General features: G+C 42.1%; 1 protein-coding gene across 1 annotated transcript in view; it reads left to right on the forward strand.

Moving 5' to 3' along the window:
• suclg2 (succinate-CoA ligase GDP-forming subunit beta) overlaps nt 1–5,540 on the forward strand; it is a 76,390-nt gene extending 70,850 nt beyond the window's left edge. Inside the window, exon 11 of the mRNA XM_046384550.1 lies at nt 4,539–5,540. Coding sequence (XP_046240506.1) covers nt 4,539–4,651 — 113 coding nt within the window. The 3' untranslated portion in view covers nt 4,652–5,540. The remainder of the gene's footprint in view (nt 1–4,538) is intronic.
• Nucleotides 5,541–14,835: the final 9,295 nt, after the last annotated feature.

A 14,835-nucleotide genomic window follows, 5' to 3' on the forward strand; every position in this document is an offset into this window, starting at 1 on the left:
CATTGCAAATTCAGTTAACAGATGCGCCCGACAGTGCACATATACACACACTTGTACACATAAATATTTAAGGTATAGACAGGAAGAGATACTGGATGAAGTACTGCAGTGCCCCCATTGGCCACAGAGTGAACATAGACATATTGCTCTGTGAGGATGCTGTCTGTCCCAGTGGGAAAAAAAAAAATCCCCTCAAATAGCCCTCAGAGTCCTGGGAAAAAGGTGACTACATTCATTTAACTCTGTTGCCCAGACTATTGATTTACGGAGCCATTCCCCAACTGTCTGTAAAACAGTGGAGGCTGTTTTCTCCTCAAAAGGAGATCTGGCCATTTTTCTCCCATTTAATTAAAAGAGATGCGAGGTCCTATAGCACGGCTGAGATGGCCTTTACAGCCCTGACAGTGCCATTATAACTTACATAGCCACCTGCTACAGCAATGCACACAGCCACATATTCGTGTTCATACAAACGGATATAACTTAATACGCTCACACTGGCTCATTTTGAAACTGATCTCACCTGCTGTTTTAGCCTTTTAAATTGATACATTTAATGCGTAATGAGAATTAACAATGATAATAATTAATAAATAATTACTTTTTGATGGAATCAGGTTCTTTATCAGAACCGAGATGGATTTAAATGACAAGATGCATTTTATAAACGTTCAATGTCAGCGGTGCTCTTTAAGTGTGTGTGAGTCTGGATCACATAAGAAACATGAAAACTTTGATTAATGATTGGCTAGCACATCAAAGAGAAGACGTCTGCCTCTTTCAGGAGTAACTCTCTCTCTGCGTTCCAGTGAGAAGCATTTGATGTTTGACACACAGGGTGAACGAGGCAGGAGCTGGGCTCATCCTTTTTTTTGGCTGTGAGGACGAAAATTCACACTGTTCGCTCTTGATTATTAGGAGGATTAACAATCAAAGTAGGAAGAAGTACGATGACCTTCGGCAATGAAAGAAAATGTCTTTGCACCAGTTATCAAGTTAACCTCTGGTGTTTTCTCTTGTGACAAAAAAAACACTGTAAAAAGATACAGCACCTCTGTTCTGGCATAGTGAATGGTGTTATGAACTGTTGTGACATGTATTATTTTTATTCAAACACACACACACACACACACGTCTGTTCTGGTGTCACTGATGGTGTGAAACAGTGCAGAATGATAAGTTAGTTATTTGGTTTTCCCACAGCAGCCACAGCTTACTTGGGCGGTTTGATAGAACAGAGCCTCTAACACCTGTGTAACACCTGTGCTTTTCCTGCTGTGGCAAGTCAAAATGTGTGCTGTGAAAATGTAGCAAAAGCACAAGTAGGAAAATGAGTCATAAAGCCATCAGACTCAGGAGTGTCATTTGCACAGCTTTATTTAACTAAACTTTAACGACCATTCGCTTCAGGTCATACTCTTCGAGGCTGTAACAACGAAACCTTTTAGCGCCCTGAAGTGAGCACAGATGTGTTTTATTACGTATGAATTCAACTATTCAATTGTAAAAAGAAGGATTTTCTTCTAGAAAATCTTGAGTCTTACTTTAATTGAAAAGGAAATTCAGAGCAAATGTATCAAGCTGTGGTCCACAGAAGCTGATTTAGGTTAGTTATCGAGCTTCACATCATTTCCGTTTCTTTTACCTGACACAAGAATACACTATTTGTTTTGTTCTTGACACGTAGGGAACCTTTAGAGTTAATCCGTAGATCCGAGCCTGGATGGAGTCTCCTCTCATCAGACTTCAGCTTCACCAATTCAGCTTGTTAAGAAAAAATTAGCCGCAAATTTAAGAACTGCAGCACCAACACAGTTGTTTTGGCACAAGTCTTTGGCTCAGCGCTGAGCTTTATTTTCATGTTGAAATATGTTGGCCTGTAATTGACTCCCACGTTAAAGTGGCATTTTAACAATAATCACAAGGAAGCTTGCTAATTAGAGCGTAGATCCGTCAGAAACGTGTTGTGAAGAGGCAGTATATTACGAGAAATACTTAACGCCGCCTGGTCGTTTGTTGTTTTGGCTTGAACAGCGTGTTGAAAGAGGTGTCAGATGATCTATCATTGAGCAGTTTGGAGAAGCCTTCAGAGTTGTGGATAGTCGAAGTGGTGGTGCGGGATACTTTTGGGATTTAAATTCCAACAGACACTTTGATTTGTAAGCCAGAAATCCCACCAGCTCAGGTAATTAACAGCCATAACTCACTCACTCACTGGCACTGATGAATAAGACCATAAAACCCAGGACGTATATTCAGACCGTTTTCTGTGATGGGACAGTAAAAATCCTCTTTTACAGTCATTCTTTACATTCAATCACAAGTAATTTAATTTTCCTGCAACATTAAGCTTCCTCATGCATGCCTCATAGGTGTGTGTGCATTGTAGTGTATACCGCTTGTTTCAGGGTCCAAGCTGTGAGTAGGTCTCTGGCAGCACCTAGTGGCTGCAGGTGAACACAAACATTTATATTCCTGGCTACTCTACACAAACACACACACACACACACACACACACACACACATAACTGGTGGTGCTGTATCCAGCTGGTCCTTGTCTGAGTTGCTGTGAGCTATCAGTGCTCCCTACTGCTCACAGTGGAACTGCAGTCAGCTCACACACACACACACACACACACACACACACACACACGTGCGTGCTGAAAAAGAAGCACGTAAATGAATTTCTTTTCTTTCTCACTCCCACAGCTGTGTGATTCTCCCCTCACACATTACATGGATAACACAGGTATTGTCTGAACAATGCTGCACACACTTCTGATTCCAATGAATATTTATGGGATGGGGGGGGAGTGCAAAAATACATGTGTTCTTTACTTTACTTCAGTGCTGTATACACTTTCCATAGGCATATTTGTCTTTTCAGAATATCTCTTGCATTATGTATTTACTGTGAGGACATATGGCTGCTTCTCCCATAGTTTTATCTCCTGTTGTTTCAAGTTTGTTGTGCTGCAACAAACTTGTTTTAATCATCTGACAAATAAGCCTGTCAGTATGGTAATATGGATCCGTCAATCCAAGAGACGTTCACAGGTCAGCTTATTGAATGTAGAACATTCTTTGCTGTGTGCTACCTCAGCACAGGCTGAGACTGTACATTTGTCTGTAGACTCGCAGCTATTGAGAATATTCTGTTCTGTTTGTTCATAAGATGACTTGCGACACCCAATCCCCTGTTTGTGTGCCAGAGCAAGGTCTCGTCCTGCTCTTATTCTAATTAATTACATCGCAGAATTGATTGTTTGGAGTGTGAGCCTGCAGAAATGTGTTTGGAATGACTTATTATCTGGCTGGACAAAAGAGATGAAATATTAGGCGTTAAGTGGTGCTGGTAATTGAATTCCTCATGAAAGGTCTATTGATCGGTGTGACCGGGCCTCCGGAGAATTCACATATCATGCAGTCTTAATTACACGCCAGCCAGGAGGGCTAAGGTCAACCTGTAAGTGTCTGAGTATGCACACACACACACACACACGCACAACTTCATCCATTTAACATCACATATTTAGTCAGAGTAACTACAAAGAGCCACCATTCCACGCAGTTATTGTCACATCGAGCATATTTAATTACACACACATGTACAGTAAGGTGGTGAAGATGATACATTTAGAACAAAGTAATCAGATTACATGATGGGTTTCTTCAGTGGTATGTGATGATCCAGTGACTGTTTGAAATAGGAAAAGCCTTTACTGGTTCTCAGGGGGAAGATTCAGGTGCTCCAGTAGCATAAAGGCAGCAAAGCGAGTAGAAAAAAAATACAATAAAAATGAGGACAGAAACTAAAAAAATAATGTGAAAAAGAAAATGAAATGAAGAAACTCCAAGACAAGACTGAGAAGAGAATTGCTGAAAGCAGATCAGACAGATTCTGTAAATGGCCTTTCCTTTGCCGTCATGTCTTCATGTGTGAAATCAGTAAATGCCACATAAACAGCTGGCCTTTGTTGTTTTAGCAGCGTGGGCGATTCTGCTTCATTTGACCTTTTACTCCATCGCCCTCTCCCTGCCTCTCCCCGCCGTCATCCTCTGCCTCTCCGTGTCCTTCCGTCCCCTGGTCCCCTGCGGTGCCCCCTGCCCTGTGTTGTGACAGGCATGTCAGGCCGGTGTTTGGCCACAGTGTGTGGAGGCTCTCCGGGTGTCTCCCTGTCTGGTTGGCTGTGGGTCTACCGGGGGCATGGATGCAGCCGTATCACCCAGCACCTGCTACCCCTGACCTCGCCACAGCCAGGGGGAACACACACACACACACACACACACACATCGCTTCACTGGCATTGCTCACAGAAAAATCCACTTTCGGATCAGCAGTTGAATTTGCCACCGTTCACCCATAACTCCCATCCATCTGTCATCATGTGCACCGATTCCTCCAAAGGAGCTCTTTGCCTTTCACACAGTGTGGTTTTCACGTCAGTGCAGATGGCACATCAGGTTCGACCTTGTTAAGCCAGTTTTTGTCATCGTTGTCGGTGCCTGTCGTAATCATGTTTCCCTGTGTCTGCTAGGGACCAACGTCCACGAGGCCAAGAAGATTCTGACCGAGAGCGGCCTGCCCATCACAGCGGCGGAAAACCTGGATGACGCCGCCGTGAAAGCAGTGGCCGCCATCAAGAAATAGAAAACTCAGCGTAATCCAGCTACACTTTGTCCGCCTATCATCAACATACATAACAGCCTCAGTTCATCACCGTCAGCCTTTTTTTTTTTTTTTTCAAACCTTCAGACCTCAGTGACCACAAGCCTTTGCTCTGATAGGCCTTCATGTTTTTAAAAATGAACGCTAGCTTCCAAACAATGCTTTTCATTGCTATCTGAGGTTTTAAGGTGCTGTATCACAAAGGAATTTAATTTTTACACTCACCTGTGCAGTGCAAATTGGCTCTCAACTTTCTTTTTATTAAATGTATATTAATTGGGATAAATCACTGCCAGGCTTGTTATTATTCTACATCACAAAATTCAGCATAATCTCATCATGGAAATCTTCAAAGCTCTAGCGACGCAACAGTTTTTTGCATTCCATTTTCCATAACACCTTTTAGCCTCAGCTTTAGGGTCTTTAAATGCTCAGTATGACTGAAAAAAAAAATCCCGTTCATGAGTTGCGAAATCGTTTGATGGCACTTCGAAGAAAAAGGCGAACAGCTAACTGTGGATCAGTCAGCCTGTGACCGTGTCCAAGTTGGTCCAAGTCCATTTATCCATCCAATACCTTATCTGTGTCTCAGATGAGATGAGTGAAGTATCCATGCTGTGAATTTTGTACAACATGTCTTATTTGCTCAGTTTTGTGTGAAATGCTTAATTCTGTGCCTGTTTCACAAAGCCTAAAGGTTTTGGTAAACCTCAGCAGTGCTTCCATACAGAGAGGTGAAAAAAAGGAAATCAAAAGTCCACTTGTACTTAGATTTTTTATAATCGTAAATGTATATTGACAGGATATCTTGAATACAGTGTGAAAACAGTGTATATAATTTGAGAGATTAAATGCAAATATTTCATGATTACATTCTTGTGTTTTTGTTCTCTTAACGTTAAAGTGTCCTGCAGGGAGAAGACAGAAGCAGATGGAGGGAAAGGAAGGCGTGAAAATAAAAATTCAGTCTTTGCAGAGTGAGTAACTTTGTAGGATAAATGTAATGTCAGCGGGAGAAGCTGACCCTCAGCAGTTTGTACAGTTGCATGCCTGTGAGCCTTTGAGCCCCACTATTGACAACTTGAGCAAAAATTACACAGTCGAGACTTGAGATAACCTTTGAATACTTACCTTTGGGTAAGTGCTTATTCCAAATAATTCAAGTTCTCCCTGCCAACATCACGGCTGAATGATGCAATGTTTCTTCTTTAGATCAACTGACTGTAATATAGTTATTCTGATAGTAACGTAGCCTTATATGTTTATGTTCAAACGATGATAAGATACAGGTCAGTCACACAGACAGTTTGGTTCAGGAAGGATGGGATTTATTTGTCGATCTGTGTAGTAACAAGCCAAAGCTGAAGCTTTAGTCCCGCTTTTACTATCGATTAACTGCCAGCTATTTTCTCAATGAGATTGTTAGGTCTCTGAATCATCGGAAAACAATAAAACAGTCCAAGGTGACATATTTAAATGTCCAACCAGCAGTCCAGAATCAGGTGCTTTTGTCCAGATGAACTAAAAGTGATTTTGACAGACTTTGATGTTTCTTTGTAAGACATTACAGAGCAGCAAAATGCAATTTCGCTGCAAAAAACTTCATGTTGATGTGCAAAATGAAATTCTGTTTTAACCGTGTCAAGAATTTTTAAATGAGCAAAAATATTTTAAATCTCGGCGTACCCCTTCTCGTGCCTGGCGATAACCTGTCATAGAATATCCTGTTATCAAGAAAAGACTTCATATTTATTGTATTCTCTTTAATACATTCATTTGGGTTGATTGGCAGGAGTGTAAAAAGTTTCCACTAAGCACTTGCTCATGTACAGGCAGTATGCAAAATCAAGCCCTACAACATATTGCAGACCTATTTTACTTTACTCTTATTTTCTTTTCTGTCTTGCTTTTCATCCATGGGTTGGTACACACACTCACACTTGAACTCCTGAAATCATACACCTTCAGTCCTCTAATGAAACTCAAGTGTACGTCGTCCCGAGAGAGACTTGAGAGCGACTGTCCTTCACAGGCCCTGTGTGAGCAGTACAGAGAGACAGAGAGTTGACTGAGACCTCTTCCTGTCAGACACACTGACTGTGTGATGGATTATCTGTCAGGCAATCTGAGAGGACGCCCAGACATGCAGGATCGACTGCCACCTCCATGAAAAAGACACACACACACACACAACTTTTTTTTTTCATCCTTCTGCATGCACCACCAGGAGGTTTTCTGAGAGGAACACTAAGAGAAAACTGATTCTCAAACTGGAGTTCATCTTGTTTGTTTTTCTTTTTTCCTTTTTTAATCCGAACGGGACCTTCTGGTAATTGCTGTGGTTGCTACACATCTGTGTTTTCCATGTAGCTAGAAAGGACATGCTGCACAAGCGCCAACCTTGACACAAAGTAGAGAGAGATACTAAGTGAAGCCGTTGGCTAACAACAATAATTTATTCATTTTAAGCGTCCCTATCACCGAGAGTCATCTGAAGACACAAACTCAGAGGTCTGTTGGTTCGCTGCTGCACCGTACCAGCCAGCCGAGCCGTAGAAATGGGCTGAAGGGTTCAATAATTGCCTTATTTCATGCTCTTCCCTCCGAGTGTCAGAAATATCCCCGCTGATGGATTGGACGGAGGAATTTAAGGCTTGTTAAAGTGGGCTTCTCGGGCCCTGATATTGTTTAATTCAGTGTCAAGCTGGAGGTCACAACGAAATGTGCACACTGATTTACTGGGCAAAATTAGTACCGCTCCTTCATATAAATATAGATGAGTGGTGGGGGGAAGCTTTGGAGGTCAGCCTGAAGACTTACATCATGTAGCGTGCTGCTTTTAACTCGGCTAATACCACTGGAGGTGAGAGAAGAGGGTGTTGTTTTAAAACGACCCTTTGAGCGGGCTGTTCCTTTAATTAAGATGAATTATTATGCCGCGGGTGTTTTATTTTTCACCCTTGGTGGCTCACTTTATTTGTCTCTATAATTGCCCATTTTGCTTTCTCAAAACGCGGCAGATTTTTTTTTTTATGTGGTTTTGAATTGATGTCAAAACAGTAATTGCCACTTTATGAAGCTGCCTTCAGTGTTTAAGCACGCTGGGAAAGCCGGTGCTCGGGAAAAGCTTTCCTTCAGACAACAGGGTCAAGGCCGTCTCTCAGGAAGTATTGGATATTTATTGAGTCACTTCTCAACATATTAGTTCATAATAAAGCAATAGCGGTATGAATTGCCTGTGGTTATTCTACTTTATCTTTCACGAACAGGGATTTGCTCAATATTTACAATTTTCTGCCTGTGCATCTGTCGACCAAGTGGTGGACAGATAAGGTACACGAGCCTGTGTGTGTGTGTGTATTGGCATAATTTATGTATCCACCCTTGTGAACATGTGCTTATGATGCCGGTAGTTCTTGAGAGCTTCATGTAAAGCCATCAAACATTTTCTTCCCTATCAGATCATCCAAACACAAAAGCCTCATTCGTTTCTTTTCCTCTTCTCATTCACAGAAATATAAAATGGGAGAGCAGGTCACCTTCTTCTAAGCCTGAAGTCACAAAAAAATGGTTGTTGACAGGTTTTTATGGAGGAAAAGTATCACCGTATGAGAGAGAGTAAAAACGTCAAGAGTGAAGGAGCAGCCGAGGCTGTCTGAGGTGCTTTCCGTTACTGCGCTGCTGTTGAGGTCCTCAGATTTGGCCTTGGCTTCCATACGAGCAGAAAAATCCATTTCCCTCTCCCCAAACTGTTGTCAGTGTGTCCGTAATTGAAGGACTTAGAATCGATTTAAATTACCTTGGCTGTCTCGAGAAATTGAGCGAAGAGGGGGCAGATTTAAAAAAGTTGCAATAAGCAACACACCTCCTGAATCTTCCTTTTTCCATGACAATGTCTTGTTTTTCAGCCTGTCTCACAATCAATACAATCTGAGAGTCTCTTAGTTTCAAGTGCAAAGTTTGAACACACAAGTTTGGTGTGAGAGAATTTTTTGGGATGTTTCCAGTACAGTTTCTCTGTTAGCTTACCCATCATGCTTTGTTCTCCTTCCATCAATCAAAACTTAATTTGTCCTCCTTTTTTTGTGCTCAGGTGAGCCAACGTCTCTCCAACATTGTGTGTTTCCCTGTCCTGTTTCAAGGTAATTTATCGAGGAGGTTTGTTTTTTTGTCCTTGAACATCACTGAGATAAACAACAAAACAAGAGTCTGTAGTTCCCTCCAATGCTGCACATATAGAACATACACACAGGTGATTAGATTCAGAATCAAACAGGATGAAAATAAATAAACTACAGCAGCTTGTGCAATGATTTGTATGTCTTCCTGCTTGCCTCATTCCTTAGTTACTTTAGTGCTTCTTAACTCTCCTTAGAGTGAGCAGGTATTGACCCTTTTTCAGTTAAAAAATGAAATGAACAAAAGGAAAGCAGAGCTGAAACTACTTGAATGGAATCCCGCTTATATCTCATCTCATTTCTCCATCGTGCTTCTTTTCCATCCTTCCCTTCTTTCCTGCCGTGCCTCTGCCCTTTCCGCCCGTCACTCAGACATCCATTTATTCACTCATCTTTTTGTAATTCAGGATGTTCATCCTGCTATAATGCATCCTTTCTTCGTCTTTTCCTTCATCTCATTTTTATCTCTGTCACATCCCCATTCCTCTCCATTGTGCCCTCTTGCAGTTTTTAATCTCTTGCTGTCATGCAGCCTTCTTTCCTTGCTTACTTCTACATTTACGTACTCTTTTCTTTTCATGCTTTTTGTCACTCATCTCTGTACTTTCTTCCTTTTATTCATCTATATTTCACTCATTCCTTCCTTCCTGTCTTGCTTCCTACTTGCCTCTTTCCTTTCCACCTTGTCATTATCCTTTGGGTAGGCTTTTCAAAGGCGAACGAGACAAAAGAGAGGAAAGTGTGAACGCATACAACCTACACTTAATCTCTTTCAATATTCTTTGGTATCCATTTGCACAATAATCTTTGTTCACGCTACGTAGTTGTTTTTGGCGAGCTGCCCGTGATCCTGTCGTCTGCGATATAGTTTCGGGAGAGCGGCCTTCAGCGAGGAAAGAAATGTTCTGGAATGACAGTAGTTAAAAGCTCATTTGGTGTGACCTCTGAAAGCCGACGCCCCCTAATTAAAACAGCAGCAGAGGCAACAGAATGCTGTTTCAAATTGCTTGATAATTAGACTCCCGAGTTATCCTGGTGGAGAGCTCGGCAGGTGTTCAGCTGACACACTCAGACGCTCCATTGTCCCACAATGCCGAGCTTTCATGCCGTCTGCTGAGTAAAAATAAAGGTGAGATGCAATCCTGAGGGGGCGGCAGGATGGCACAGCGATGACATCGTGGTGCAGAAACTCAGGGAGACACTTTTGATGTTTGTGAGTTTGTTTGTTTTATTCTTCTCTCTCCCTCTGTCTTGTCATTTACACGTCCTTTTTTTTTTTGTCCGACGGCTGAAGGTTTGCTGGTGCTGATGTTGATCTTGGGGTTTTTAAAAATAACACTCTCACTCCATCGTGACTTCATCCATCAACTTCATGAATCATGCTAGTTGCAGTATATGAATGTGTGTGTGTGTGTTTTCTTTTGTGTCTGTGTGTGGAGTAAGGGCTGTGCCTCGGGGTGAAGGTGACTTTGACAGTTAATAGCGATAAGGGGTAGCTTTTCACTGCCTTCTTTTCTTCCTCTGCCGTCTCATACTCAGGCTGAATGTATGAAACCTGTGTGTGTCGGGTGCTATCGCCGTCAAATGGCTGTGCCTGCAGCGCTCGCTGAGGGGAGGGTTTGTGCTCAGGCGCCCGGGAAAAGTGGCCTGTCACCTGTGATTTTAGCAACGATATAAAGCGGAGCGGTAATGGCAAGATGAAGGCTGCTGCTGTGCTAAAGCACTCTCACACATCTAGCTATAAACAGACACAGTAAACAAGGTGATGAAGTTTAGCATGTGCACTAAGATCTGCCTTGTTGAGGATCCTTTTTGTAGCAGGAGCCAAAGTTTATAGTATGTGTGTTTGCTTTTTCCTTGTGCTCTCTGGATGTGTGTCAGAATCCTCCCAGGCATCAAATGTGTACATATTTGTGCGTGTGTGTGTGTGTGTGTGCACGGGCTCTGTTTATTTTGTGGGAAGACGTGATGAGCTGTTTGTGTAGTGAAATGTGCTTAAAGGTTTGTTTGCATTCCGGGTCGCAAGTGAATTGCTTTCCCCAGTGAAGTAAACTCCTGCCAGCTGAGTACATCTTGGCCCGAAACATTTAAATCTTATTTCAGCAATTAATATGAACTGAATACGCTACACAGAATGATGACTAATTGTAAACTTTGTCTCACCTTTGTTTACCCGCAGAAGTTTTGCTGAGCACACAGGATCACTATGTTTATAATGTGGCACACATTCATTATAGGGAGCTTCCTCCTACTTCTTTCTCTTGTTCTGGCTGTGGAGAGGCCATAGAGAAGAGTAAAAGGCCTTCTTAATGGATGTATTGACAGTAGATAGTCAGGAGAGTTTTCATTTGGTGCAGAGTTTTGGCTCATCACAGTTTGTCTCAATCACACTCAGCAAAGTTATCACATTGTCAGCCTTTTGTGGCGGTAGATGGTACATCTGCTTCAGAAATGCAACACTGAGTTAAGCAGGACCCGTGAAAACACCCGTTTCGATGTGAAGGCTGCTTTGGGTCTCATGGCTTGCGAGTTGAGGCCTTCATGGATCAAACCCCGCAGATGCTCAGTTTGGTTGAGATCTGGGGAGTTTGGGGGTCAGGTAGGAACTTTGAGCTCTTTGCAGCAGCAGTGTTGTTCAGGTGTGTGCACGTGACAAAGAATCACAGGTAGGCGTCATCACTGTCATCAGTGTATAAACTAGCAAGGTTTTTAGTGACGCTGACACAAATTTATTTATTTATATATATATTTTTTTACTTATTGCAACAAATTTGGATTTTGCAAAATTTTTATTGTGAGGTGTTGAAGCAGATGTGATGTTATATTTTGCACTTGAAGAAAATAGGACTAATGTCTAAAAAAAGTGCACATGATAATCGGACTGTGTTTGCTCTGGCTACTCTTTTGAGACTGTAGAATTACAGTACCTGGCTGTTGCCTCAATTGAAAATGAGGCATTTAGAATAAGATAGAAGCCAAAGTGTTTTTGTATTTTATATTCATATATTGTTTGAAATGAGAAATTGCTAAAGATAACATCGTGTTTGCAGTTTACCAGTCCAAAGACAGGATGGACTTGTCTTAGCCCAAACGTACACGTGAAAGGTGAATCAGTATTTATTTAGAGTCAGTTATGTTTCTCAGCCCGGGATTCACTTTCAAAACGTCGTACAGTTTTAGCACCAGCAAACTACATGGACTAAAACTGTGGATCGGTTTTAATGACACTGGCTCTAGTTGTGACATTCAACAACCTCATCTCGTCTTTCACTCAGACTCAACCAGCACCAATACTGAATGCACATGTTGCGTTTAGATTTCATTTTACTGACATGCTCTCTTCAAGCCTGACTTAGGCAAAACTCATTCAAACACTAACTTTCCATGATTGGGCCCTTATACCTTATTTGAATGCAGTATGCTCAAACCTCAAATAAGAATTATTGTTTTTATGCATATATTATTGCAGTATTATGTTATGCCTTACATGCATAAGCTACACCACTGTGTGTCTATATATGAGAGAAAAAGAAATAGTGTAGGAATGGAAGCAGAGCCAGCTCTCAGAGATGAAACATTACCTGTATCCAAAGGATATTTCAAACACTTCCTCTTGTAAAATTCTCCATTACATGGGTCAATAGAGGGCAATGGGAGAAGAATAAATACCCACACCTCTCCAGGAGGCTGCAGCCCTTTCCTTTGCCTGCACACACACACTCATACACCACACACACACACACACGCTGGCTGACACTCGCTGTCAGCCCATCTGATTGCCTGTTAGGGAGTCTCACCCACCACGACAAGTGCCCTTTTCGGCAAGAACCATTTTCCCCGCCATGTCAGATATGGGGATATTAATGAATGCACAATGACAGTACTTAGGGAGCTGAGCAGCTATCCTGCCTCCGCAAATTTACCCGTAGGTCACTTTTGTACGACAAGGAAAACGAAAGTACGGAAACAAACAGGCGCGGGTCAGAAACTCATCTCCTCTCCCAGATTAAAAACTCATCTTTCAAAGCAGCACAGTCTTATTGAGGCTGATTCTCGGGGCTATCCATGCAAATGGAGGTGTGATTAGGCACACAGGGGGTGGGTGGGAGGGGAGAGGAGAATGGTGTCCCTCTGTCCAATTACCTCTGTAAGGATAACTGAAAGAGAGAGGAAGCCAAAGGCTGCCTGTGCCTCTGAAACACCCATTAACAGTCCAAGTTTTGTACATTTTTGACTCAGTATGTTTTTAATATTTGACAAATTAGTAATAACAAACCTGATGTTGTGTTGTCTGTTTTAATGACTACTTGGCGTTTTGCTTTTAACCTGTAACATTTCTGAGTTGTGTTTTATATTTATGTACCGTCATCACCACGTTTGTGCAAACTCATCTGTATCACCGTGTATGCATTCTTACAGTATGTCAGCATTAGTGGATGGCAACATCAGAGTATTGGTTGGAAAATGGTGGATGATTTAGAGGATGTTTGCTCCACTGATCCACCAAAGCTAAATAAGCCAGAGCATCTCTTTGAAAAGGAAGTACATTCTCACATCCATGTACGTGATGTAATATGAAATGAGGTGAAACTTTGATGAATTCGCAGGTCATTAAAGCACTGCTTCTGATACCTTTTTTTAAAAAAAAACGCACCTCAGTAGAGCAAAGCCGGTCTGGATAAAACAGATTTTATCTGCTGTTGTTTCCTCATTAACCTTAAATTATGCAAACCAGTACAGTTCACGTTTGAGTTTGTGGACAGCTCCGATCACTCGCTCTTACAGGACCAATCCCCTCCCCCTCCTCTTCATCTCTCTTCCTGATGGCTTGAACACTTTCATGTTGGCTTCAACAACCCGAGGGTCATGTCAGCTTTTCATTGCCACCAATCGCACTGCCACTTTCCTCTGTAATGAGCTCTGGTAAGCCGACAAGGTCATATGGCACAGACAAATGGAAAAATATTTTCTTTCTCAATGTGCAGACTGCATGTGTTTGCACGGGCTCATTTCTCCATCTTTAGATCTGCGTGTTTTCATGTGTAGAAGCACATTCAGCTGCAAAGCTGCCACCAAGGTCAGTATCAACAGAAACTCATCCATCCCCACATAGTCCTCTGTATAACCCTGATCCTTCTCCCAGAGACTTCAGTCATATCAGGTGGAGGTTCCATTGTAGCCTCAGGGTGCTGCTTCATAATAAAGCATCCATATTTATCTGGTCTTCTGTCATGGATTATCCTAACTGGATCGATGAGGAGGATCAGTATTTCACACTGAATCAGATGACACCCTGAGGCCTGCAGAGTGGCCAGAGGACATTTTTTAATACTGGAGTGGAATATGTGCGTGTGTGTGTGTGTGTGTGTTCTGTTGAATCTGTTGATACATTTTCAACATCCCGGTCGTACATCAGAACAGACCAAAGAAGAAACCTTGCACTGTCCATAGAAGCGCAAACATCAAGAAAAACAAAACCACATTGCAGCCACGCCACCTGTGCCCTGTGGAACCAAGATGTTGGTCCATAAAACTGGTCTGTAAATTTGATGAGCTTTTGCTAGTCTGGCATAACTTGTTTGGTGAACATCTTCTTCGCTAGTTTGGTTAATCTAGTAAATGTCATTCTGTCTGTCTTGTGGTCATTTGTCACAGACTGAATGAACCTCTGACTCTTGCCTTGCTGCTCACTTTATGAAGCTCACCTTGTATTTATTAGCACTGCCCTGCCAACTTGATCTTATCTGTAGAGCATCAGAAACAGAGGTTGCACATGATATATCATACATATATCACCGTCCAGGATTTGGTAAACAGTCAGTGAACAGTCAGCCAGCTAACGTTAGGTGAGGGGGGTGGCAAATCAGTTCAGCGGCTACAGCTACAGTGCAGTCTTACTTTAACGTCCTACTAGAGTCAGTGGACCAACCAAATTCATTCAACAAGCACTGTAATATCTTTTCCCATGTTCTATTTCTAGACCCTGAT

The sequence above is a fragment of the Scatophagus argus genome, chromosome 3 (assembly GCF_020382885.2).
Source record: "Scatophagus argus isolate fScaArg1 chromosome 3, fScaArg1.pri, whole genome shotgun sequence".
Lineage (NCBI taxonomy): Eukaryota > Metazoa > Chordata > Actinopteri > Scatophagidae > Scatophagus > Scatophagus argus.